Source organism: Chlorocebus sabaeus, chromosome 24, assembly GCF_047675955.1.
Source record: "Chlorocebus sabaeus isolate Y175 chromosome 24, mChlSab1.0.hap1, whole genome shotgun sequence".
Taxonomy (NCBI): domain Eukaryota; kingdom Metazoa; phylum Chordata; class Mammalia; order Primates; family Cercopithecidae; genus Chlorocebus; species Chlorocebus sabaeus.
Window position 1 is genome coordinate 49839332 of NC_132927.1, and position 27253 is coordinate 49866584.

Sequence of the window (27253 nt, forward strand, 5' to 3'; positions counted from 1 at the left end):
ATTATGCTGGTCTGGTTTTTTTGTAATAGTTCCCTGACATGGCTTCCACATTGCTCTGTGGACTACAGTTAAAGAACCTAATCTAGAACAAGACTAGACTGGTAGATTTAAAAAGTCACCTAAGCTGTTTCTTTCCTAGACAAATGGGATTCTAGTTTGGATTTTATTTTATTATTTTTTTGAGACAGAATCTCATTCTGTCATCCAGGCTGGAATGCTGTGGCGCAATCTTGGCTCACTGCAAACACCGCCTCCTGTGTTCAAGCTATTCTCCTTCCTCAGCCTACCTAGTAGCTGGGATTACAGGTGTGTGCCACCACACTCAGCTAATTTTTTTGTATTTTTAGTAGAAACGCGGTTTCATCATGTTGGCCAGGATGGTTTCAAACTCCTGGCCTCATGTGATTCACCCACCTTGCTTGGCCTCTCAGAGTGCTGGGATTACAGGCATAAGCCATGGTGCCCAGCCCTAATTTGGGTTTCAGAGGGCAATTTGCACTGCTTGCAAAAGACGCTGGATCCTTCCGCTTTAGAAAGATTTGGAATTCTGACCCATATTTAGTACATGACCTTTCTGGGGCGTGGAAAAATATGCTTTGTCGTCTAATGTGATGTCAATTTTCTTTAACCTTCCGTGTAAATAGTGCGCATTAAGACATGAGGTCTGCTGTTAAACAATTTTTCTTTATAAACATAGTGACAACAAGATTGTACAGTATCAATTAAAAAGACCCCACGTGACCAGGTCCACTGCTTTCTGCATCTTGAAGTAAGAGAAGTGTTCAGCTTACAGAAAATGTTCTCTAGAAAAAAATGTGGAAAAAATGTTCTCTCTGAGAATTTACCCAGCTAAAGAGCTGGGTAGTCCGATCTAAATGGTCCCACAGCAATCCTTTTCTCCCGGGAGGTGCGTAGATCTTTGACAAGTGGTGAACGAACTCTGCTTCGTGTGGTTAGGCCTGGGACTGAACTTTGTATCCAGGGATTTGGTGTGCGGGGCTTCACAGGCTGCAGAGAAACATGCAAACATGAGTGCATATGCCAAACGTGTCTCATGTGAGTGACAGAGATGAAGTGAAGGCGTCTTTGGCCATAGTATGTCTCCTTTTTTTTGAGAGAGTCCTACTCTGTTGCCCAGGCTGGAGTTCAGTGGTGCAATCTTGGCTCACTGCAACCTCCGACTCCTGGGTTCAAGTGATTCTCTTGCCTCAGCCTCTGAAGCAGCTGGGATTACAGGCGCCCGCCACCACGCCCAGCTAATTTTTTTTTATTTATTTATTTATTTATTTATTTATTTATTTATTTATTTATTTTTTTGAGACAGAGTCTTGCACTCTCGCCCAGGCTGGAGTGCAGTGGCGCAGTCTCCGCTCACTGCAAGCTCTCCCTCCCGGGTTCACGCCATTATCCTGCCTCAGCCTCCCGAGTAGCTGGGACTGCATGCGCCCACCACCATGCCCCGATAATTTTTTGGTATTTTTAGTAGAGACGAGGTTTCACCATGTTAGTCAGGATGGTCTGGATCTCCTGACCTTGTGACCCACTCACCTAGGCCTCCCAAAGTACTGGGATTATAGGCATCAGCCACCGCGCCCGGCCTTTTTTCTTTCTTTCTTTTCTTTTCTTTTTTTTTTTTTTTTTTTTTTGAGTCGGAGTTTCGCTCTTGTTGCCCAGGCTGGAGTGCAATGGCAGGATCTCAGCTCACCTCAACCTCTGCCCCCAAAGTTCAAGGGATTCTCCTGCCTCAGCCTCCCAAGTAGCTGGGATTACAGGCATAGGCCACCACACTCTGCTAATTTTGTATTTTTAGTAGAGATGGGGTTTCTCCATGTTGGCCAGACTGGTCTGGAACTCCTGACCTCAGGTGATCCACTGGCCTCGGCCTGCCAATGTGCTGGGATTACAGGCGTGAGCCACCATGCCTGGCCACGCCCCGCTAATTTTTTTGTATTTTTAGTAGAAACAGGGTTTCACCATGTTGGTCAGGCTGTTCTTGAACTCCTGGCCTCGTGATCTGCCTGCCTTGGCTTCCCAAAGTGCTGAGATTACAGGCATGAGCCACCGCGCCCGGAGATTATTCTTTAATTAATCTCAAAAGTCTAACACCAGGGGAGTCTCTCTGAGCCTACTCTGGCTTTAAAAGCTGCCCATTAAAAAATAAAAATAAAAGCCTAACACCAGAGTTTGATATATGTCCACTCACACATTTGTAGAACGAACGCAATATCTCTTATAATATTCTTTACTTCACTAATAAGTTATAATTTCAGTTATATATTATATTGCATTACCAGTTAAGTAATAAAACCAATGTATTATTTATCTTGTTTTTCATTACTTAAAAAATGAATAATTGACTGGGCACGGTGGCTCACACCTGTAATCCTAGCACTTTGGGAGGCTGAGGCAGGCAGATCACTTGAGGTCGGGAGTTCAAGACCAGCCTGGCCAACATGGTGAAACCCCATCTCAACTAAAAATACAAAAATTAGATGGACATAGTGCAGGTGCCTGTAATCCCAGCTACTTGGGAGGCTGAGGCAGGAGAATCACTTGAACCTAGGAGGCAGAGACTGCAGTGAGCCAAGACTGCGCCACTGCACTCCAGCCTGGGCAACAGAGCCAGACTTCGAGACTCCATTCAAAAAAAAAAAAGGGAAGCAGAGGAGACTTTTTAAGGTGGTGAAACTATTCTGAATATTCTGTATAATATATGATGGATACATGACATTATTCATTTATTAAAACACATAGAACTTTACAACACGAAGAGTGAACCTTATTTTTTGAGACAGAGTTTCACTCTTGTCACCCAGGTAGAGTGCAATGGTGCAATCTCGGCTCACTGTAACCTCTGCCTCCCAAATTCAAGCTTCTTTTAAATGCCTCAGCAACCCAAGTAGCTGGGATTACAGGCACGCACCACCATGCCCAGCTAGTTTTTGTATTTTTAGTAGAGATGGGGTTTCACCATGTTGGCCAGGCTGGTTTCGAACTCCTGACCCTCAGGTGATCCACCCACCTCAGCCTCCCACAGTGCTGGGATTGCAGGCATGAGTCACCCCACCCAGCCAGAGTAAATGTAGGCAAAAATTAATAATAATAATAATTTAGGAAGTAAGGGGATCTAGGAAGGAATACGAACTGTATGTAGCAAGAGAAACAAATGTATAGAACAACTTCAGTGAAGGGAGTGGGAAAAACTTTGGAAATGTGTGGAATCTGTAAGACTAAATATAACAGGAATTGCACATAGCACTGTACTCTAGTTAATAAAATTGTTTCCCAAGGGAGTGTGGGTTAATATTTCTGATTTATGTATGGAAAATTGAAACATAAAGTATACTAATAATAATTGTAACGATTACCTGAAAGAAATATAGACAGTCTTCTAGTCATGGAAAATACATTTTAAACCTTCTTTTTTTACATCAAGTGTGTTTTGTTTGTTTTTTTGTTTTTTACTATGTTGCCCCAGCTGCCAGAGTGCAGTAGCTAGTACCTTTCACAGGCACGATCATAGCTCACTATAACCTTAAACTCCTGGGCTCAAGTGATCCTCCTGTCTCTGGCCTCACATGTAGCTAAAACTACATGTACCATCATGCCCCAAACCTCAGTTTAAATACAGATTTTTGTTGCAGATGTGATGATGAAAAATAAATACTTTCAAGCACAATTGAATATTAGGATAAAAATCTGTGTGGAAGTTACTTCATAAAGGAAATGTGAGCGGTTCTTTTAAGACGTAATATTTTTAATTTTAAAGAAGAGTTTACAAATTTTATTACTTTTTAAAATGGATGATGGTAGTTATCAAACTGTTATGGCATTTAGATTCAAATGGATGCATTTAAATTCAGTTTTGAACTTAAAATATCAATATACAAAGCTGGAATACTTACATGTTTGAAATTAAACTCTGCTTCTATTTAAAATGAAAACATTTCAGATGTCAATTTTTTTTTTTTTTTTTTTTTTTAAGACAGAGTCTCGTCTCTGTTACCCAGGTTGTAGTGCAGTGGCTCGATCTCAGCTCACTGCAACCTCCACCTCCCAGGTTCAAGTGATTTTCCTGTCTCAGCCTCCCGAGTGTCTGGGATTACAGGCATGCACCACCATACCTGGCTAATTTTTCTCTATTTTCAGAAGAGACGGGTTTTACCATGTTAGCCAAGCTGGTCTCAAACTCCCGACCTCAAGTGATCCATCTGCCTCAGCCTCCCAAAGTGCTGGGATTACAGCCGTGAGCCATTGTGTCTGGCCTCATTTTAGATGTCAATTTAAGAAGGTAAAGAGGTGACATCGTTTTTCAAAATTATTTTATAGGTTATATGAACAAGCAAAAAAGTTGGAAATTCGGCCGGGCGCGGTGGCTCAAGCCTGTAATCCCAGCACTTTGGGAGGCCGAGACAGGCGGATCACGAGGTCAGGAGATCAAGACCATCCTGGCTAACACAGTGAAACCCCGTCTCTACTGAAAAATACAAAAAACTAGCCGGGCGAGGTGGCGGGCGTCTGTAGTTCCAGCTACTCAGGAGGCTGAGGCAGGAGAATGGTGTGAACCTGGGAGGCGGAGCTTGCAGTGAGCTGAGATCCGGCCACTGCACTCCAGCCTGGGCGACAGAGCGAGACTCCGTCTCAAAATATTAAAAAAAAAAAAAAAAAAAAAAAAAAAAAGTTGAAATTCAACATCCCAGATAGCATCTTTTATGATATAGCAGGACTCAGCCAACTTGTTCTGTAAAAGGCCAAATAGCAGATATTTCAGGCTTTTGGGTCCAGATGGCCTATTCAAACTGTGATTTTGTTTGTTTGTTTGTTTGTTTGTTATTGAGATGGAGTCTTGCGCTGTTGCCCAGGCTGGAGTGCAGTGGTGTGATCTCGTCTCACTGCAACCTCTGTCTCCCGGGTTTAAACAATTCTCATGCCTTAGCCACCTGAGTAACTGGGATTACAGGTACATGCCACCACACCTGGCTAAATTTTGTATTTTTTAGTAGAGACAGGGTTTCACCATGTTGGCCAGGCTGGTCTCAAACTCCTGGTCTCAAGTGATCTGGCCGCCTCCGCCTCACAAAGTGCTGGGATTACAGGCATGAGCCACCACACCCAGCCTAAGCTTTATATTAACATCCTAAAGTTAAACAAGAAAGTTCTTCTATAACAAATAATCCCATTACCCAGAGGGAAATTCTGTCTTCAGTTTGGTTTATATCTTTCCAGATATAACACACACAGTTGTGTGTGTGTGTGTGTGCAGGCAGACAAACACACACACACACACACACACACACACACACAAAACATACATGGTTTTAAAGAAATTATATATAATGTAGGCTCATGCCTGTAATCCCAGCACTTTGGAAGGGTGAGGCAGGTGGATCACCTGAGGTCAGCAGTTTGAGACCAGCTTAGCCAATATGGTGAAACCCTGTCTTTGCTAAAAATAGAAAAATTGGCTGGGCATGGTGGCAGGCACCTGTAATCCCAACTGCTAGGGAGGCTGAAGCAGGAGAATCACTTGAACCTGGGAGGTGGAGGGTGCAGTGAACCAAGATTGCACCACTGTACTCCCACCTGGGTGAGAGAGGGAAACTGTCTCAAAAAGGAAAAGAGAAGAAAATGAAGGAAAGGGGAGGGGAGGGAAGGGGAGGGGAAGGAAGGGGAGGGGAGGGGGGAGGAGAGGGAAAAGGAAAAAAAAAGTAAAAGAAATGTATACATTATATATATGGGCTGCATTTTTTAGCAAAAAATGGGACAACATATTGTTCTATAATTTGATTTTTTAACACATTATAGACATTTCCTTGTCATTCTTTTAAATAACTGCCAATTGGTACATATTTGAGTAATTTCCAGTTTTGAAATTATAAGCAACAAGCATCTATGTATAAATACCTTTGTACACATGGGTGATTTTTTTTGTTTGTTTTTTTGAGACAAGGTTTGGCTCTATTGCCCAGGCTGGAGTGCAGTGGCAGCATCTCAGCTCACTGCAACCTCTGCATCCCAGGCTCAAGCCATCCTCCCACCTTAGCCTCCCTAGTAGCTGGGACCACAGGTGTACATCACGACGCCTGGCTAATTTTTGTATTTAAAATTTTTCAGCTTGGCATGGTGGCTCATTCGTGTAATCCCAGCACTTTGGGAGGCCAAGGCAGTTGGATCACTTAGGGCCAGGAGTTCGAGACCAGCCTGGCCAACATGGCAAAACCCTATCTCAACTAAAAATACAAAAATTAGTTGGTCATTGTGGCACATGACTGTAATCCAAGCTACTCAGGTGAGGTACAAGAATCACTTGAACCTGGGTAGGCAGAGGTTGCAGTGAGCCAAGATCATGCCACTGCATTCCAGGTTAGGTGACAAAGCAAGACTCTGTCTCAAAAACAAAAAAAAAAGATAGAAAGAAAAAAGTGCTGATTTTTCATAGTGACGGTGTCTCGCCATGTTGTTCAGGCTGGTCTGGAACTCCTGAGCTCAAGCAATCCACCCACCTCAGCCTCCCAAAGCATTGGGATTATAGGTGCTAGCCACTGCATCTGGCCAGTGAATATTTTTTAAGGATAGATTTCTAGATGTAGAATTACTACTGGGTCAAGGATATCAAAATTTTGTATTGATGAATTGCCATCTGAAAGTTTTTATTGACATTTGGGGCCAGATAGTCCTTTGTTATGGGGCTTCATTGTACATTGTAGAATGTTTTACAGCATCCCTAGATGCTAGTAGCATCCCCACTGTTGGACAACCAAAAATATCTCTAGATATTGCTAAATGACCCCTGGGGGTGCAAAATAGCCCCAGGTTCAGAACCACTGCCTCAGACATTTGCTTTCTTTTACTTTCCTTTTATTTCTTTCTCACCATCTCCCTTTCAACAACTCATGCTATCCTTCCTTCTTTAAGAAAAGACACTTAAAGGAATTTATGAGGCCAGGTGCGGTGGCTCACACCTGTAATCCCAGTACTTTGGGAGACTGAGGCGGGTGGCTTGCCTGAGCTCAGGAGTTCAAGACCAGCTTGACCAACGTGGCGAAACCCCATCTAGTGAAAATACAAAAATTAACCAGGCGTGGTGGCGTGCACCTGTAATCCCAGCTACTTGGGAGGTGGAGACAGGAGACGGGAGAATCACTTGAACCCAGGAGGCGGAGATTGCAGAGAGCCGAGATCGTGCCATTGCACTCCAGCCTGGGTGACAAGAGTGAGACTCTGTCTTGAAAAAAAAAAAAAAAAAAGGAACTTATAATTTAGTATATATCACCCTTCCCAGTATATTTACATTTTAGATATAGATGAAGTGAAAGTGACAATGACTAATTCAAGAATAACTATCTAATGATGAGATGAATTTTGATGGGAGAGATAATTTGGGGTACTTTCCTGATAGGCTTTAAATCATACTATGTATACTTAAACATACTGTTGGCTCTTCTTTTCTGTAGCAGTTTCTCTGAATAACAATGATTAACATCTATATTCAGAATGTCAAGTTCCTTTGATTTTTTTAAAGGGAATTCTATTGATTCAAAACAAAAAACAGAAGAGTAAGGCAAGCAAAGCTTAAAAATCAAGAAAAATGAGATGAATTAGAGAAAGTTTATTGTTTAAAATATACTGTATTTTGGCTGGGCGCAGTGGCTCACACCTGTAATCCCATCTCTTTGGGAGGCTGAGGCGGGCAGATCACCTGGGTCAGGAGTTTGAGACCAGCCTGGCCAACATGGGAAATCCCGTCTCTACTAAAAATATAAAAATTAGTCAGGTGTGGTAGGGGGTGCCTATAATCCCAGCTACTCGGGAGGCTGAGACAGGAAAATTGCTTGAATCTGGGAGGCAGAGGTTGCAGTGTGCCAAGGTAGCACCACCGCACTCCAGTCTGGGTGACAGAGCAAGACTACATCTCAAAACAAACACACAAACAAAGTCTATATTTTTAGCAGGGCATGGTGGCTCATGCTTGTAATCCCAGGGCAGTGTGCTAAATGCAAGACAGGATAGAAAAAGGCATAAGGAAGTCTTTTCCTTGAATTTTAGGAAGGAATATGACAAGAGCACGAATTATCAGCACAATGTGTTAAATTAATGTGAAAGAGTCAAAATTCTCTTGAGATGAAGGAGATGGTAGGGCCTTTGGAGAGGAGACGGAATGTGAAATGGGCTTTAGTTAGGGTTTTGACAAAAGATAATTGGAGGACAGCATGCAGAGGAAACAGCCTGAGAAAACATATGAAGGACGATATAGGTAAGCAACAGCAAACAGTCTATCTTGTAGAAGTAGAGTTTATAGGGGTTGGGGATGATAGGCTATAACGTTATGTGACTTCAGTACCTAGCTGAGGAACTTGGATTAGTCAGTGGGGCACATGGGTAGATTTTGAGTAGGGTGACGACAAGCTTGGGGCCTCAACTTGAGAAAATTAATCTTGTAGCTATCTGTGGTATAAATTGGCCTGGGAGATGATATGGTGTGGCTCTGGGTCCCCACCCAAATCTCATGTGGGGATTTCTAATCCCCAATGTTGGGGGAGGGACCCGGTGGGAGGTGATTGGATCATGGAGGCAGATTTCTCCCTTGCTGCTTTCAATGATGGTGGTTGAGTTCTCACAAGATCTGGTTGGTTTTGTTTTTGTTTGAGATGGAGTCTCGCTCTGTCACCCAGGCTGGAGTGTAGTGACGCGATCTGGACTCACTGCGACCTCCACCTCCTGGGTTCATGCAATTCTCCTGCCTCAGCCTCCAGAATAGCTGGGACTACAGGCGTGTGCCATCATGCTTGGCTAATTTTTTGTATTTTTAGTAGAGATGGGGTTTTACCATGTTAGCCAGGATGGTCTTAATCTCCTGACCTCGTGATCCACCCACCTCAGCCTCCTGAAATGCTCGGATTTCAGGCGTGAGCTTGCTTCCCCTTCACCTTCCACCATGATTTTAAGTTTCTTTAGGCCTCCCCAACCATGCTTCCTGTACAGCCTGAGGAACTGCGAGCCAATTAAACCTCTTTTCTTTATAAATTACTCAGTCTCAGGTAGTTCTTTATAGCAATGTGAGAATGGCTAATACAGGAGCAATTAACGGTAAAGAGATGGCTAGGCGCCATAGTTCATGCCTGTAATCCCAGCACTTTGGGAGGCCGAGATGGGTGGATCACCTGAGGTCAGGAGTTTGAGACCAACCTGACCAACATGGTGAAACCCCATCTCTACTAAAAATACAAAAATTAGCTTCGGTGGTAGCAGGTGCTTATAATCCCAGCTACCTGGGAGGCTGAGGCAGGAGAATCACTTGAACTTGGGAGGCAGAGGTTGCGCTGAGCCAAGATTGGGTCACACAGCAAGATCCTGTCTCAAAAAAAATAAAAAAAAATAAAAAATAAAGGTAAAGAGACTAGTTGGGAGGCTATTTGTAATAAACCAGGATTTCTGTCTCAACACTACACTACTGACATTTTGCATCGGATAATTATTTGTTGTGGGAGGGTCGTCCTTAGTATTGTAGAATGTTTAGCAGTGTCTCTAGTGCCTATTTACTAGATGTTAGACAACCCCTCGCCCCCCATATGACATTGCCAAATGTCTCTCAGGAGGCAATATCACCCCCAGTTGAGAACTGTGTGTTTAATAGACCATGTGAGAAATAAAAAAGGGTGGATGTTAGACATGGGTAAGGGCAAAATCTAAAAGCCTTGGCAAGTGTTTGGATAGGCGTGCAACTCAGAAAGAGGGAGTGTTGAAAGCTCAAACAGAGGAAGGTCCTAGAGGCCATGTACTGTAGTCTAATATGCTTATCATTGCTTGAAACATTGTAAACCCTCTTGGAAGGCAGTTTGGTAAAACCTATTAATAATCACAAAAAGTATCTTACTTTTTGACCCAGCACTTTTATTTCTTAAATGATTCAAATGAAGACAAGGAATCTTTATGTACAAAGCAATTAGTTGCATGACAGACAGTGACCATGTTCTCAAAAATTACACCCTCATGCCACCACATTGCCTGTTAAATTAGAGGCCCAGATTTAAGAACTCGAATTTAAGAGCCAGAGAAGTTGCAGCTAAAGAAACAAAATCCCAGAGGGGCAGGAAGGGCAGATATCAAGAATGCAAGTAGAGGAAACATAACTTCTTTTTCGGAGAGAGGACAATGAATTTGAGAATTTGTATTGGAGAAAGGAGGGAGAGAAGTTAGGTGGAGGAACTCCTAGATAGGGCTTCAGTCAGCGAATTCATCTGCAGAGCAGAAGTTTATGCCGAACTCAAACTGCCTGGGGGCATTCCTTGAAAACAAGAATTCTGCACTTTTTGGTGAGAAGTTGCCGGTGGAACATCCTGTTCAGAAATCAGGACATCTAAGGAACACTGCAATATGCAAAGACTAGAAGGAAAGAACAGTTAAGTAGCCATTTCTCCTGGGGAGTCTCTAGTAACTTGATTTTGTGCTTCTTGTTGTTTTTTGAGACGCAGTGTGGTGGCGTGACCTCAGCTCACTACAACCTCCACCTCCCGGGTTCAAGCAATTCTCCTGTATCAGCCTCCCAAGTAGCTGGGACTACAGGTGCAAGCCAACACACCTGGCTAATTTTTGTAATTATTATTATTATTTTTTATTTTTTTTTTGAGGTGGAGTCTTGCTCTGTCGCCCAGGCTGGAGTGCAGTGGTGCCATCTTGGCTCACTGCAAGCTCTGCCTCCTGGGTTCACGCCATTCTCCTGCCTCAGCCTCCCGAGTAGCTGGGACTACAGGCGCCCACCACCACGCCCGGCTAATTTTTTGTATTTTTCTTTTTTAGTAGAGACGGAGTTTCACCTTGTTAGCCAGGATGGTCTCGATCTCCTGAGCTCGTGATCCGCCCGCCTAGGCCTCCCAAAGTGCTGGGATTACAGGCGTGAGCCACCGCGCCTGAGCAATTCTTGTAATTTTAGTAGAGACGGGGTTCCACCATATTGGTCAGGTTGGTCTCGAACTCCTGTCCTCAGGAGATCCACACACCTCGGTCTCCGGAAGTGCTAAGATTACAGGCGTGAACCACCGCGCTTGGCCGCAACTTGATTTTTAAATTGCTCTCTGAGTGTAGATTCCTTGTTTGTTTGGCAAGGGTTCTTGCCGCTATAGTTTGAAGCCAAACATTTAAAGAAAGAGAGCGGGAGGGACCGAATAGAAGAATGGTGGGCGTGGCCAACCCCTAGGTGGCTGGAGGCCGCGCCCCCTTCCCAGAGTGCACCGCAGCCGCTGCATTCAGGAACCTCTATAGCGTCGGCCCCGGCCGGGCGGGGAAGACGATCTAGTCTGATCTCGCCATGGATGGGCTCCAGGCCAGTGCAGGGCCGTTGAGGCGCGGGCGGCCAAGGCGCCGGCGCAAGTCTCAGCCACACAGCGGGTCGGTCCTGGCCCTGCCCTTGAGGCCCAGGAAGATACGAAGGCAATGGAGAGGTGTTGTACCCACCATGGCGCAGGTGCTGAGGGCGCAGACGCTGCCTAGCAAGGACTCGGAGGACTCGAGGGTGGAGTCGACGGCCGACGACCTGGGGGACACGCTACCCGGTGGGGCGGCGGTGGCGGCCGTCTCGGACGCAGCCCGGCGAGAGCCATACGGCCACCTGGGGCCCGCAGAGCTGCTGGAGGCCTCGCCCGCCGCGCGCTCCCTGCAGACCCCGCCGGCACGCCTGGTGCCGGCTTCCGCGCCGCCCGCAGGCCTGGTGGAGGTGCCCGCCGCGCCGGCCCGGGTGATGGAGACTTCGGCCCTGCTGTGCACCGCGCAGCACTTGGCGGCCGCCCAGTCGTCCGGGGCTTCTGCGACGGCGTCAGGGCCGCAGGTGGATAACACGGGTGGGGAGCCGGCTTGGGACTCCCCGCTGCGGCGCGTCTTGGCCGAGCTGAACCGCATCCCCAGCAGCCGGCGGCGAGCGGCGCGCCTCTTTGAGTGGCTCATCGCGCCCATGCCGCCAGATCACTTCTACCGGCGCCTATGGGAGCGGGAGGCAGTGCTGGTGCGGCGGCAGGACCACACCTACTACCAGGGACTTTTCTCTACCGCCGACCTGGACTTGATGCTGCGCAACGAGGAGGTGCAATTCGGCCAGCACTTGGACGCCGCTCGCTACATCAACGGGCGACGCGAGACCCTGAACCCACCCGGCCGCGCGCTGCCCGCCGCCGCGTGGTCCCTGTACCAGGCCGGCTGCTCCCTGCGCCTCCTCTGTCCGCAGGCTTTCTCTACCACTGTGTGGCAGTTTTTGGCTGTGCTTCAAGAGCAGTTTGGAAGCATGGCAGGCTCCAACGTTTACCTCACGCCACCTAACTCGCAGGGCTTTGCCCCCCACTACGACGACATCGAGGCCTTCGTGCTGCAGCTGGAAGGTAGGAAACTCTGGCGTGTATACCGACCCCGAGTCCCAACCGAGGAACTGGCTCTGACATCCAGCCCCAACTTCAGTCAGGACGACCTCGGTGAGCCGGTGCTGCAGACCGTGCTGGAACCTGGAGATTTGCTGTATTTTCCTCGGGGCTTCATTCACCAAGCTGAATGCCAGGATGGAGTCCACTCTCTGCACCTCACCTTGTCCACGTACCAGCGCAATACCTGGGGTGACTTCTTAGAGGCCATACTGCCTCTGGCCGTGCAGGCTGCAATGGAAGAAAATGTGGAGTTTCGGAGGGGTCTGCCCCGAGACTTCATGGATTACATGGGGGCCCAGCATTCAGATTCTAAGGATCCGCGAAGAACCGCTTTCATGGAGAAGGTGCGGGTCTTGGTTGCCCGCCTGGGACACTTTGCTCCTGTCGATGCTGTGGCCGACCAGCGGGCCAAAGACTTCATCCACGATTCTCTGCCCCCTGTTTTGACTGATAGGGAGAGGGCACTAAGTGTTTATGGGCTTCCAATTCGCTGGGAGGCTGGAGAACCTGTAAACGTGGGGGCCCAGTTGACAACAGAAACAGAAGTCCACATGCTTCAGGATGGGATAGCTCGGCTGGTGGGTGAGGGGGGCCATTTGTTTCTCTATTACACAGTGGAAAACTCCCGTGTGTATCATCTGGAAGAACCCAAATGCTTGGAAATATACCCCCAGCAAGCTGATGCCATGGAACTGTTGCTTCGTTCTTACCCAGAGTTTGTGAGAGTGGGGGACCTGCCCTGTGACAGTGTGGAGGACCAGCTTTCCTTGGCAACCATGTTGTATGATAAGGGGCTGCTGCTCACCAAGATGCCTCTAGCCCTAAATTAGTTTCTTGCTGATTGCTGGAAACAAGGCAGTAGTGATTCTCCCCTGCCACTGCTACTTTTTTTTTTTTCTTTTTTTGAAACTCATGTTCTTACCTTGATAACCATCAGTGTGCTCACATTTACCTTTATGACTGCTTCAATGTCGCAAACCTCAGAAGGTCTTCTAGGAAGAACCATCTCATCTAGGTACAAAAGGAAAATGAGAAGTTGGAGGTGGAAAAAAACCCTTGATCCGTGATCATTTCAGAGCACCAACTTCATCACCCTCAGGCTTCAGTGTACTGGGTGGCACTGACCATGTCATTCTGCTTGAGACCGACATTAGATTTTTTTTGGAATTTGGATCTTTCATCTGAGTTCTTTTTCATTGTTTGGGGGGAGGGTTGGGGTCAGTATCCTGTTATTGTTAAATTTGTATGAACCTTAGAAAAGTTATTAAAGTGCCAAAGAATGTTTCCCTTTTCTAAGGCTAGATTATTATGTGGGATGGTTTGAAGAAATGCAGGAGCAGGAGGAAGATAGGGAAAATCTATAATGGCTGAAGTGAAAAGCAACTTGGGGTGGTTGTAGAATGTAAAAGGAGCACGTTAATCTCTTAAGGAAGAGAATCGCAGGCTGGGTGCAGTGCTCATACCTGTAATCCCAGCACTTTGGGAGGCCAAGGCAGGTGGATCACCTGAGGTCAGCAGTTTGAGACCAGCCTGGCCAACATGGCAAAACCCCATCTCTAGTAAAAATACAAAAATTAGCCAGGCATGGTGGCACGTGCCTGTAATCCCAGCTATTAGGGGACTGAGGCAGGAGGATCGCTTGAACCTGGGAGGCGGAAGTTGCAGTGAGCTGAGATCGTGCCACTGCACTCCAGCCTGGGCAACAGAGCGAGACTCGATCTCAAAAATCTCATCTGATTGGGACCAGTTCACTAACTTTGGGGATAATTTATGCTATTTAATTATGCAACCCAATTCTAATAGAAAAATTATTTCATACTAGCTAGTTCAGTTTTAAGAGCATGGTATGTTTTTGCTCACTGTTTGCTTGCATCCATGGCTGGCACTGCTGTCATAAGGGCAGCATGTCACCTAGTTGTGCCTTCATGGACCTTTGGCAACCAACTTTTAGCCAGCTGGCCATAAAGGAAGGCTGGTGTTCAAGTTACTTTCCACTCTCATTTTTATTCTGGCAGTTGGAAGAAACTTCCCCAAATCTGACAAGTGAATATTCTCATGGTTGGTGGAAAAGTGCCTGATGTACCAGAAAGAGCACTGGACTTGGAACCAGAAGACCTGGGTTTGGGGTGGTAGCTGGTAGGCAGCTGGCTGAGTGACCTGAGGTTGCTGCTATGCTCGGACACACAGATTTTGTAAGTATATTTTGATACAGCTTGATTTCTGCACCTTCATCATTTAGGTTGTGTCTGGGACTCCTAAGAGTCTATCACCATAATGGATAGTTTTCTGTTGTTTAAAGTTGAGAACTTTATAAGGTTTTTTTAAAAAAGTTACAAAAGCATAGACATACATTAAGTAAAAATGATAGTTCTCCCCCCAACCCCACTTTCCAGAGATAAGCACTATTTTTTGTTTGTTTGAGACAGGGTCCCACTCTGTTGCCCAGGCTGGGGTGCAGTGGTGAGATCTTGGGTTACTGCAGCCCCAACCTCCTGGGCTCAAGCAATCCTCCCACCTCAGCCTTCTTAGTAGATAGGACTTCCGGTGTGTGCCACCACACCCAGATAATTTTTATTTATTTATTTATTTATTTTTGTAGAGATGGAGGGGTCTTGCTATGTTGCCCAGACTGGTTTTTTTTTTTTTTTTTTTTTTTTTTTTGAGAGGGAGTCTTGCTCTGTCACCCAGGCTGGAGTGCGATGGCCGGATCTCTGCTCACTGCAAGCTCCGCCTCCCGGGTTTACGCCATTCTCCTGCCTCAGCCTCCCGAGTAGCTGGGACTACAGGCGCCTGCCACCTCGCCCGGCTAGTTTTTTTGTATTGTTTTTCAGTAGAGACGGGGTTTCACCGTGTTAGCCAGGATGGTCTCGATCTCCTGACCTCGTGATCCGCCCGTCTCGGCCTCCCAAAGTGCTGGGATTACAGGCTTGAGCCACCGCGCCCGGCCGCCCAGACTGGTTTTGAACTCCTGGCCTGGGGTGATCCTCCCATCGTGGCCTCCCAAAGCACTGGGATTTCAGGTGTGCACCACCATGCCCGACCACCAGCCACTACCACTATTAAGGTTAAGCTCATAAGGCTTTTTTGGGTGCTTAATCAAACATACATGGTAGTATTGTTTTATAAAGACTCGTGTTTTTCTGATATGTCCCTCTTTAAATCAGTTCAAGTAGAGATAACTTTTTTTTTTAAAGGGAGAAAATATATGAATAAAAACCTGGGGAACAAAAAAAAATAACAAAGACTGAGTGGATGGTAGCCAAGAGGGAAGGACCCTTTCCTGACTCTTTCTTCCCCCAAGCCTTGCTACTAAGTCCCAAAATATCCAGATCCTGGAAGAGGCTTATTAAAGGAATCAAGGCATAGAACTCACCCCTAGGAAACCTACCCTGAAAAGTTTCTTGGAGTAAAGTTTGGAGTGTTAGTGGTTCTTGTTCTCCTTTGGGTTTCAAGTAAACACGTTTTGCTTCCTCCCTCACTTTTCCCATGACTATCTCCAGCTTGAGTATTTTCTGTATCAGCAAGTCCTTTTGGCTTAGTGTTTTAATCTAAATTAGAACAAATAATGCAAAACAAAACACCTGTACTCGGCAGCAAATTATCAAAAAACGAACAAATAATGCAAAACAAAACACCTGTACTAGGCAGCAAATTTTCAAAGAACAAAAAAAATTAATAAAATAATTGTGGGAGGCTGAGGAGGGAGGATCACTTGAGCTCAACAGTTCAAGGCTACAGTGAGCTGTGATCATGCCACTGCACTCCAGCCTGGGCAACAAAGTGAGACCCTGTCTCTAGAAAAAAAAGAAGTAACTAATTGCATATGTTTATCAGTAGTAGGTGGTACATAAATGCCTGAGAACATTGTTCTCTTATGATATTGGTTGGAGATTTTTTATACCTGTTCATGAAAATTTTACTTTAGGGCCGGGCGCGGTGGCTCAAGCCTGTAATCCCAGCACTTTGGGAGGCCGAAACGGGCGGATCACGAGGTCAGGAGATTGAGACCATCCTGGCTAACACAGTGAAACTCCGTCTCTACTAAAAAATACAAAAAACTAGCCGGGCGAGGTGGCTGGCGCCTATAGTCCCAGCTACTCGGGAGGCTGAGGCAGGAGAATGGCGTAAACCCGGGAGGCGGAGCTTGCAGTGAGCTGAGATCCGGCCACTGCACTCCAGGCTGGGCGACAGAGCGAGACTCCGTCTCAAAAAAAAAAAAATTTTACTTCAGCTTTTTGGGCATGATGAAAGGAACCTGCTAAGAAATGTTTGCTTGAGGCCGGGTGCGGTGGCTCAAGCCTGTAATCCTAGCACTTTGGGAGGCTGAGACGGGCGGATCACGAGGTCAGGTGATCAAGACCATCTTTGCTAAGACGGTGAAACCCCGTCTGTACTAAAAAATACAAAAAAAGTAGCCGGGCGAGGTGGCTGGTGCCTGTAGTCCCAGCTACTCGGGAGGCTAAGGCAGGAGAATGGCCTGAACCCGGGAGGCGGAGCTTGCAGTGAGCTGAGATCCGGCCACTGCACTCCAGCCTGGGGGACAGAGCAAGATTCCGTCTCAAAAAAAAAAAAAAAAAAAAAAGATGTTTGCTTGGTGTGAAGTTGGTTTCTTGAATTACCTTTTCAAAGTCCTTTCTCCTCTATTCCTTCATCTCATCTAACAGTTTTGAAAAATTAAAACAATCCAGGCCAGGCGTAATGGCTCATGCCTGTAAGCACTTTGGGAGGCTGAGGCGGGTGGATCACTTGAGGCCAGGAGTTCAAGACCAGCCTGGCCAACACAGCAAAACCTTGTCTCCACTAAAAACACAAAAAAATTAGTTGGGCATGGTGGCACATGCCTATAATCCCAGCTACTTTGGTGACTGAGGCATGAGAATCACTTGAACCCAGGAGGTGGAGGTTGCAGTGAGCCAAGATCACACCACTGCACTCCAGCCTAGGCGACAGAGCGAGACTATCCCCCACTCCAAAAAAAAAAGGAAAAATTATATTAATCCTTTTAGCTAGAGATTTTCTTTGGTGAGAGAACCCAGATTAGGAATTCAGAAAAATTAAAAAGAAAATCTAGGGGGCCAGCTCCTGTCCCTTATTCCTTCTCTATGCCTATTTGCAAAAAAGGAAAAATAAACAACTTGGGTTTGGGGATGATAGGGAGAAAACAGGAAGGGAGGGAAATAGTATTTCTGAAACAATAACAATAAACTGATTTTTGAGCGCTACTTGATAGGACTAATAGGATTTTTGTTTTGTTTTTGTCTTTACTAGTAGGACCTTATAACCCAATCTTGCACAGGTGCTTTGCATCTTCAAATGATGTGGCATCTGTGTCTGGGGTTTTTGAAAGTATTTCTATGGTGGGAAAAAGGGTATGTACATATTTGAGGGGGACAAGGTCTGAGGAACTCTTGAGAGCCCTGAATTTTCTCTTGAAAACAGAGCTTACACTTATTTACCCTGTTCTTGATCTCCTGAAGCATTTCTTGGTTTCCTTCATTTCCTAAGTTGAGTATCTTCATTGTCTGGTACACTTCCCTGAAAGATAAGAAGGACTTCTTAGATTATTCTACCCTGCCCTTTAAAGAAGTATGGGAGTAGAAAATATAGGACTTGGAATCAGTTAAGAATCCCAAGTTCCAATCCTAACTGTGCAGTTTTCTGAGCCTTATATGCAAAAATGGTGTAATGCTTAGCTTATAGGAATACTACACAGTTTTTGAGACAATATACTTGTGGGTTTTTTTGTTTGTTTTTTGTTTTTCTGAGATGGAGTCTTGCTCTGTTGCCCAGAGCTGGAGTGCAATGGCGTGATCTCGGCTCACTGCAACCTCCGCCTCCCAGGTTCAAACGATTCTCCTGCCTCAGCCTCCTGAGTAGCTGGGATTATAGGTGTGCACTACCATGCCCAGCTAATTTTTATATTTTTAGTAGAGATGGGGTTTTACCATGTTGACCAGGCTGGTCTAGAACTCCTGACCTCAGGTGATCCACCCACCTTGGCCTCCCAAAGTGTTGGGGCTACAGGTGTAAGCCACCGCACCTGGCCATGCCCGTCTAATTTTTGTATTTTTAGTAGAGATGGGTTTTGCAATGTTGGCCAGGCTGGTCTCAAACTCCTGACCTCAGGTGATCCATCTGCCTCGGCCTCCCAAAGTGTTGGGATTACAGATGTGAGCCACCGCATCTGGCCAAGACAATATATTTAAAGGTGCCAATAGGTACCATTTACTGAACACCTTTATGACAGGCGCTAAACATGTCATCTCATTACTTGTCACCACAACTCTATAATGTAGACTATCACCTGCATTTGATAGATTGAAAAAAATGGGCTCACAGAGTTTAAATACCTTACACAGGCTCACATAGCTCTTGCATGCCAGAGCTGGAATTCAAACCCTGGTCTTTTTTACTCTAAAACTTGTTGTCCCAATAGGCACTTGATAAATGTTAGTTGAATGTATGAACAACTTAAAACCATCCTGGTGGGGAGAAAAGATGCATGAACTACGTAAGTTTGACTTTCAATCTAATTTAGGCCAGTTTTTCTGTTACCTACATGGGTGAGTGGTGAATGTGCAGGTGAGACTGTGCTTTTACTGCCATTAGGCAGCCTGGAAAGTCAGGAATATATTCAATGAGCAAAGATGTGAGAGTTGGCCGTATAAGGTCATGGTGGGAGCCAGAGGTTTAGTACTTACTTTAGAACAGCATCGTGGTTCTCCAGGAGCAGCACGTCTAGGAAGGTGTCCCTGACCCGGTCCCCTTGAAGTTTCAGGGCTAGGATGCTACGGCAAGCTTCCAGCCGTACACCTGGTGACTCTTCATAGTGAATAGCCCAGAGCAGAAGATCCGTCAGCTTGGGACTTACTTGCCCAATCTGTCCCAAAGCTGCAGAGATGAGAGGGCAGCATGTCCCTGAAGACTGAGCTTACTATATTCTAGCATCCAGAAATAAATTGAGTTTTGCAAACAGTACTTTCCCTTTTGGATGGTAATCACCATTATAATTTTAAGGATAGGTTAGAGTGGGACATTACCTCCAAAGAATTCCTAGAAGAGGGATGTTCCATCCCATCCTTGCCCATTAGGATATTTGTCTATTTTGGGGATGAAATATAGAACAGATAACATGGAAGATCCACCTAGTCCCAGCAGGGTGATGGGGAAAGGAGGCACAATTATTTATCTATGTCAAAAAGAGAAGCAATGCCAAAGATTCTAAAAAGAAACTAGGCTGATTAAGGGGCAGGGTTTTAGGGCTGTAGGAGTCTTGAAACTGATCAGACTTACAGAGCGTAATAGTTGAGATATCCAAGGAAAGCAAGATGCATCCAGCAGTGGATACATACTTGGATCTTATCCTTAATTCTGTTGGCTGGGACTGTCTTGTCAGCCCTGTCTTTAACTTAAGATTGACATATACCTAGACTCAGGATCTTTCACTAAAAATTGAAGAAGAAAATTATCTTTCTCTTCTCAGACAAGGAACTTCTGAAAAGCTAAGATCATTACCTCTCCTGCACTTCACCCCTTTATTAGAGAGTTTCTGGGGATCATTTATACTTGCATAGGGAAAGGTATTTAAGGTTTAAGAGTTTGGGACACTACTTCTATAATACCTCGAATGGCAAAAGCCTTGATTTTCCAGTAAGGATCTCTCTGCATCAGGTTCAGGAGGCATTCAAGCACCTGGGATGGATAAAAGGCAGTGTTAAGTGGGGAGGACCAGAGCAAGAATGAACCAGAAGCAACTGGGTGCAGTGGCGCACACCTGTAATCCCAGCATTTTGGGATGCCAAGGTGGGCGGATCACTTGAGGTCAGGAGTTTGAGACCAGCCTGGCCAACGTGGTGAAACCTTGTTTCTACTAAAAATATAAAAATTAGCCGGGCATGGTGTCACACACCTGTAATCCCAGCTACTTGGAGGCTGAGGCAGGAGAATTGCTTGAACCCGGGAGGTGGAGGTTGTAGTAAGCTGAGATCGTGCCACTGTACTCCAACCTGGGTGACAGAGTGAGACTCCATCTCAAAAAAGCAAAAAAAACAAAACAAAGCAAAATAATGAATCAGAAACAGGACACCATTTATCTCTAAAAGGAGCTATAATTGAAAAATGACCTATCAATTCTGGTGACAAATGAGCTGGAGCCTAAAGTACCAACCTGTATGCATAGTGAGTAGATTAGCTGAATTATCTGCTATTGATTTTCTCAGTCTACAGATCTGTGGCCACATGGCTTCTCTTGAACACTTCAAATAGATTTTTCCCTAATAACGGAATTATAACTCCATTTATGAGAGTTGATCCTAAAGCCCATCAGCACCCAGGTAATGAGAAGCTAGTTAACTGAGGTGAGAACAGGATTCAGGGGTGTGCTCTAGAACTGAAGTCTGGGCTGGCTGGGAGCTAAACCAAGCTTGTCCAATATGTGGCCCGGAACGACCTTGAATGTGACCCAACACAAGTTCGTAAACTTTCTTAAAACATGAGATTTATGCATGGACCTTTTTTTTTTTTAAGCTCATCAACTATCATTAGTGTTAGTGTACTTTATGTGTGGCCCAAGACAATTCTTCCAGTGTGGCCCAGGGAAACCAAAAGATTGGACGCCCCTGAAATGGTCCTGTTTGAGGTGGCTTATGTACCCCCTTCCCAATTCCGATCTCTCATTCTGTGTCCCTGCAGAATGTTGAGCATACTGTGCACAACCAGGGAAGGTAATGCCCTCTTCAGGTCAATCAGGTACGATAAGAATATGTTTCCCTGACTCACCATCTTGTCGCGGATTTGCAGGGCACCAGCTGCCAAACAGGCTGCCCGCCGAACTGCTGTGAAGTCATCAGAGAAGCAGTGCAGGAAGCTTGGGAGAAGCTTGGCGGTCATAAGCTTGAGCTCACCTATCAGGGAGAGAGCTTCCACACGTTCCTGGGAATTTCCTTGACCCAGCTTGATCCTGTAAGGCACAAGTTGCTTTTCTTTCGCTTCCTTAAACTTTCAGTACCTAACCCCCAACCCCAATGTAGGCCCTCCTGATAAAATCCGAGTTCTGTAGGCTGTCAATCCCATTTAGCCTTATGCTCATGAGGTAAGTTTTACTGGGTACAGAGCTCGATTGTCTTCTTTACTTGAATCCCTAATTCATAGCTCTTCGGTAATTAGGTAATGCAGGGCTTTCAGTTACATTGAATGACTGAATAAAGGAAAACGTCAACTTGCACCTCTTTTCACAGTCAAGTTCTCTTCTCCTTCGCCCTCACGTGTGCCATGATTATTTCTGCATTTAGCTTCCAGCCTAGAATGCCTATGTAGTCTTTTTGTTTGTTTAAATTGTTTTTATTTATTTTATTATTATTATTATTTGGAGATGGAGTCTTGCTCTGGCTCCCAGGCTGGAGTGCAGTGGTGCAATCTCGGCTCACTGCAAGCTCCACCTCCCGGGTTCACGCCATTCTCCTGCCTCAGCCTCCCGAGTAACTGGGACTACAGGCGCCCACAACCACACCCGGCTAATTTTTTTTGTATTTTTAGTAGAGACGGGGTTTCACTTTAGTTTTCACGGGGTTAGCCAGGGTGGTCTCAATCTCCTGACCTCGTGATCCTCCTGTCTCAGCCTCCTGAAGTGCTGCGATTACAGGTGTGAGCCACTGTGCCCGGCCTTAAATTATTTTTAGAGAAGGAGTCTTGCTATGTTGCCCAGGCTGGTCTTGAACTCCTGACCTCAAGTGATTCTCCTGCCTCAGCCTGAGTAGCTGGGATTATAGGCACTTACCCACTCTGCCTGGCTCCTATGCAGTTTCTCTTTTTTTTTTTTTTTTTGAGGTAGGGTCTTTCTCTGTTGCCCAGGCTAGAATGCAGTGGCATGATGATGGCTCATGACAGCCTTGGACTTCCTGGACCCCGGCAATCCTCTTGCTTCAGCCTCCCAAGTAGCTGGGACTACAGGCATACACCACCACATTGGCTAATTTATTTTTATTTTTATTTTTTATTATTATTTTTGAGACGGAGTCTCACTCTGTCGCCCAGGCTGGAGTGCAGTGGCACGATCTCCGCTCACTGCAAGCTCCGCCTCCTGGGTTCACGCCATTCTCCTGCCTCAGCCTCCTGAATAGCTGGGACTTCAGGCGCCCACCACCACGCCATTTTATATTTTTAGTAGAGACGGGGTTTCACCGTGTTAGCCAGGATGGTCTCGATCTCCTGCGCTCATGATCCGCCCGTTTCGGCCTCCCAAAGTGCTGGGATTACAGGCATGAGCCTCCGCGCCCAGCCAATTTTTTTTATTTTTATTTTTAGTAGAGACAAGGTCTTGCTATGTTGCCCAGGCTGGTCTCGAATTCCTGGGCTCAATTGATCCTCCTGCTTTGGAGTCTCAAAGTGTTGGGATTATAGATGTGTGCCACTGGACTGGCCCTCCTGTGCAATCCCTCTATGAAACTTGGCCTTACACCTCTAGCCACACTAAGTATTCCATTTTTCTGCTCCAGCAGTTATGGTATACGCCATTTGTTCTAGTTTTTAATGATTTGGTATTTTTAATTAGGTGTTTGTATATTTTGCATGTGGTCATCAGAATTGCATCATACTTTCGAACACCCTCCAACACCCAAACCATTGCCTCATGCCTACTGGGCACTCAATGATTCTTTCTCTAGTCACATTGTTAGTTTGTAGGGACTGTTAATTTTTTACAGTGGGACCTGGTCCAGGGTCTGTACAGAGGAGCTCAACAAATGCTGGGTGGCTGGATCCCAGGCCTCCTAAGCACTTTTTCCTTTCTTTCTTTTTTTGAGACAGAGTCTTGCTCTGTCACCAGGCTGGAGTGCAGTGGCACTATCTCTGCTCACTGCAACCTCCGCCTCCCTGGTTGAAGTGATTCTCCTGCCTCAGCCTCCCAAGTAGCTGTGACAACAGGTGCGTGCCACCACGCCCAGCTAATTTTTTTGTATTTTTAGTAAAGACAGGGTTTTACTGTGTTAGCCAGGATGGTCTCAATCTCCTGACCTCGTGATCTGCCATCCTCAGCTTCCCAAAGTGTTGGGAGCCACCGTGCCCGGCCTGCCTCCTAAACACTTCTAAGAATTTAGAAGAGCGTCTCCTCATGTTGACTGGGTCTTACCTGATTATGTCGTGCACCTCTTTCCCAAGGCTCATTTGCCCCAGCGCCTGTGCAGCTGCTCGCCTCACTTCCTTATTCCAGTCATTCCACATCAGCTGGATCAACTTATGTTTCATATCCTATAAGTAGATATGATCGTTAGCTATCACTTACTGAACATTAATTTTGTGCTTGGCGTTGTGCTGTTTTTTCTTTTGTTACCCATCACTGTACTAATAAGGATTGTGGTGAGTGTTTTTTCCCATCCCTTACTCTCCCAAAGAATCCAGCGGGGCAGATATTGCTACCATTTACAGATGACAGAATGGAGGCTTTGATCAACTTGTCCAAGGTTAACCTGGTGAGTGCTGGAACCAGGACTCAAACCCAGCTCTCTCTCCCAAGCTCATCCTTTGAACTATATAGTATCAGTGCAAACATAATCTGTACCTGGGAGACTTAAAATTTGAAAATCATACTTGATGAGGTGACCAGCTCATTGCAGTTTGCCTGGGACTCTCCTGGTTTTGGTACTGAAAGTCCCATTGCCTGGACAAACCAGAATAGTTGGTCACTCTATAAGTGCACTTCTCTCAGAGAAGAATGGGCAAAGATTACTACACGATGATTGCGTAAACGTGCCCATGCTGTTCTCCCTGCTAGAAGTATCTCCCTTCTCTACTCCTACCTGGTACTTGATGTCTTTGTACTCTTCCTTTACGATTTAGCTCAAAAGCATCCCCTTCCTATCACACTGATCTTTTATTAAAAATTTTAAAAAATAAAAACATCTCCTTAGTGAAGTCTTCTTTGCCCCTTGTAAGCATAGGAAATCCCCACAACACCTCATAGCTGCTTCTGTTCTAGCTACTTATAACATTTACTAAGGGAAGACTTATCCCTGCACCCCAGTGGTAGCATAGTGCCTAGCACGCCAGACGTGGTCAGAAACTGCATGCTTACTGAATGAGTGAAAAGACTTATAGACATACTGCCTTTCTTTTTTTTTTTTTTTTTTTTTTTGAGACGGAGTCTCGCTGTATCGCCCAGGCTGGAGTGCAGTGGCCGGATCTCAGCTCACTGCAAGCTCCGCCTCCCGGGTTTACGCCATTCTCCTGCCTCAGCCTCCTGAGTAGCTGGGACTACAGGCGCCCGCCACCTCGCCCGGCTAGTTTTTTGTATTTTTTTGGTAGAGACGGGGTTTCACCGTGTTAGCCAGGATGGTCTTGATCTCCTGACCTTGTGATCCGCCTGTCTCGGCCTCCCAAAGTGCTGGGATTATAGGCTTGAGCCATTGCGCCCGGCCTGACATACTGCATTTCTTAGCTTCAGCAGTCTGCCATGAAGTCCTCATCATCTTTACCACAGCCCCTGCTAGCTCTGCATGTCTTTTTACTTTCAGTTGACAATTCTAAGTGCCAAGTGCCAAGGAGGTGAAGGTACAAATGAATCGGATGTTGTTAAAGTGATATTGTTAAGATGCAGTTTCGGATTGAGCTGGCCTAAGATGAGATTTTTGCATTTCTTTTTTTTTTTTTTTTTTTTTTTTTTTTGAGATGGAGTCTCACTCTTGTTGCTTAGGCTGAAGTGCAATGGCACGATCTTGGCTCACTGCAACCTCCAACTCCAGGGTTCAAGTGATTCTCCTGTCTTAGCCTCCTGAGTAGCTGGGATTATGGGCATGTGCCACCACACCTGGCTAATTTTTTTTTTTGAGACGGAGTCTCGCTCTGTCGCCCAGGCTGGAGTGCAGCGGCGCGATCTCAGCTCACTGCAACCTCCGCCTCCCGGGTTCACACCATTCTGCCTCAGCCTCCCGAGTAGCTGGGACTACAGGCACCTGCCACCACGCCCAGCTAATTTTTTGTATTTTTAGTAGAGACAGGGTTTCACTGTGTTGGCCAGGATGGTCTCGATCTCCTGACCTTGTGATCTGCCCGTCTCGGCCTCCCAAAGTGCTGGGATTACAGGCGTGAGCCACCGCGCCCAGCCTAATTTTGTGTTTTTTTTAGTAGAGACGGATTTTCTCCATGTTAGTCAGCCTGGTCTCAAACTCTCAACCTCAGGTGATCTGCCCTCCTCAGCCTCCTGAAGTGCTGAGATTGTAGGTGTGAGCCACCGTGCCCGGCCGATTTTTGCATTTCTAATAAGCTCCTAGGTGATGCCTGTACTGCTGGTCCACAACTTTAGCAGCAGGGTGCTATAGCACTTGAGACAGAACTAACTCAAGTCCAAAACGTTTTCAGGTGATTATTGAGTGGCCAGATTTTGTGCTTCCCATATCAAAATGTCAGGGTTACAGAGTGGAGGGTGTTCACTTATCATGGGAATGGCAATGTTCTAGGCTATTCTGGAGATACCCAAAGTTATAAGGAAAAGATGAAGTAGCACATAGGAAGAAGGGAAAGTGCCCATTTGGACACCTGAAGATGATTGGGAAATAATGGAAAAAACGAAGTGTTGCCTGGAATTCCCTCTTCAGTTCTAGCTGACCCCCACCATCTTCACTGACAGTTGGTTTTTTTTTTTTTTTTTTTTCTCAGATGGAGTCTTACTCTGTCGCCCAGGCTGGAGTGCGGTAGCGTGATCTTGGCTCACTGAAACCTCCGTCTCCCAGGTTCAAGCGATTCTCCTCCCCAAATAGCTGGGATTACAGGCGTGTGCCACCATGCCCAGCTAATTTTTGTATTTTTAGTAGAGACAGGGTTTCACCATGATGACCAGACTGGTTTCGAACTCCTGGTCTCAAGTGATCCACCCGCCTCAGCCTCCCAAGGTGCTGGGATTACAGGCATGAACCACTGCACCAGACCCCTTCCCAGAACTTTAAACAATAAATTTAACCCAAACTAATCTCTCTCTCCGAAAAGTTTTAAAAGAGTACCTTATATTTATTGCTTGTTCTTGAATCATCTGTATATATTAGTCGTATTCCTACCATAGTGTTAATTTTGTGAAAGCTGGGATGATGGTTTTTTGTTTGTTTGTTTGTTTTTTGAGACAGACTCTCGCACTGCCACCCAGGCTGGAGTGTAGTGGTGCGATCTCGGTTCACTGCAACCTCTCCCTTCCAGGTTCAAGTAATTCTTGTGCCTCAGCCTCCCAAGTAGTTAGGATTACAGGTGCCAGCCACCACACCTAGCTAATTTTTGTATTTTAGTAGAGATGGGGTTTCACCGTGTTGGCCAGGCTGGTCTCAAACTCCTGAGCTCTGATCCACCTGCCTTGGCCTCCCAAAGTGCTGGGATTACAGGTGTGAGCCACCATGCCCAGCCGGGACTATGTGTTATATGTGTGTGCCAAACACTCAGAGAACCAGCACAGACACTCATTTAGATGGGTTTTTGGGTGGTTTAAGTCAGTGCTTCTCGAATGATCTTTGATGAAGAACCAATTTTAGGGGGAGGAAAATACGCCATTGACTGATAAAGTCTGTTGATATTGAGGCAATATCAAATTACTATAAATGTTTCTTTCTTTCTTTCTTTCTTTTTTTTTTTGAGATGGAGTCTCCTTCTGTCACCCAGGCTAGAGTGCAGTGGTGAGATCTTGGCTCACTGCAACCTCAGCCTCCTAGGTTCAAGCATTTCTCCTGCCTCAGCCTCCCGAGTAGCTGGGATTATAGGCGCCCACCACCACACCCAGCTAATTTTTGTATTTTTAGTAGAGATGGAGTTTTTACCATGTTGGTCAGGCTTGTCTCAAGCTCCTGACCTCGTGATCCCCCCGCCTTGGCCTCCCCAAG

At 45.9% G+C, this 27253-nt stretch overlaps 2 protein-coding genes across 7 annotated transcripts in view; one reads left to right on the top strand and one right to left on the bottom strand.

Annotated features, from left to right (window-relative positions):
- Window positions 1–341: 341 nt before the first annotated feature.
- HEATR4 (HEAT repeat containing 4) overlaps window positions 342–27253 on the bottom strand; it is a 52852-nt gene continuing 25940 nt past the window's right edge. The window contains exons 9-16 of one of the 4 annotated variants that reach the window (XM_037984684.2): window positions 23530–23648; window positions 21183–21363; window positions 20027–20096; window positions 19106–19295; window positions 17861–17939; window positions 15793–15952; window positions 13357–13415; window positions 342–1008 (exon numbers count right to left, since the gene is read on the bottom strand). In XM_037984684.2, coding sequence (XP_037840612.2) covers window positions 850–1008; window positions 13357–13415; window positions 15793–15952; window positions 17861–17939; window positions 19106–19295; window positions 20027–20096; window positions 21183–21363; window positions 23530–23648 — 1017 coding nt within the window. In that variant the 3' untranslated portion in view covers window positions 342–849. Of the gene's footprint in view, window positions 1009–13356; window positions 13416–15792; window positions 15953–17860; window positions 17940–19105; window positions 19296–20026; window positions 20097–20313; window positions 20435–21182; window positions 21364–23529; window positions 23649–27253 lie in introns of those variants that run through there. The other 3 variants (XM_037984683.2, XM_037984685.2, XM_073011141.1) reach the window with 3 other exon arrangements.
- Window positions 7786–26361, top strand: RIOX1 (ribosomal oxygenase 1). Of its 3 annotated transcripts, XM_073011143.1 has the most exons (4): window positions 7786–13621; window positions 14420–14596; window positions 21204–21365; window positions 26052–26361. In XM_073011143.1, the coding sequence occupies exon 1, from the start codon at window positions 11306–11308 to the stop codon at window positions 13232–13234; it is 1929 nt and encodes a 642-aa protein (XP_072867244.1). In that variant the 5' UTR covers window positions 7786–11305; the 3' UTR covers window positions 13235–13621; window positions 14420–14596; window positions 21204–21365; window positions 26052–26361. The 3 variants fall into 3 exon arrangements, with proteins under 3 accessions (XP_072867244.1, XP_007985415.1, XP_037840616.1); XM_007987224.3 differs by lacking the exon at window positions 26052–26361 and having other exon boundaries at window positions 21204–23121; XM_037984688.2 differs by lacking the exon at window positions 26052–26361 and having other exon boundaries at window positions 7786–13419; window positions 21204–23121.

Coding starts and splice junctions, on each gene's coding strand:
- RIOX1 (XM_073011143.1), top strand. CDS start 11,306: ATGGATGGGCTCCAGGCCAGTGCAGGGCCGTTGAGGCGCGGGCGGCCA.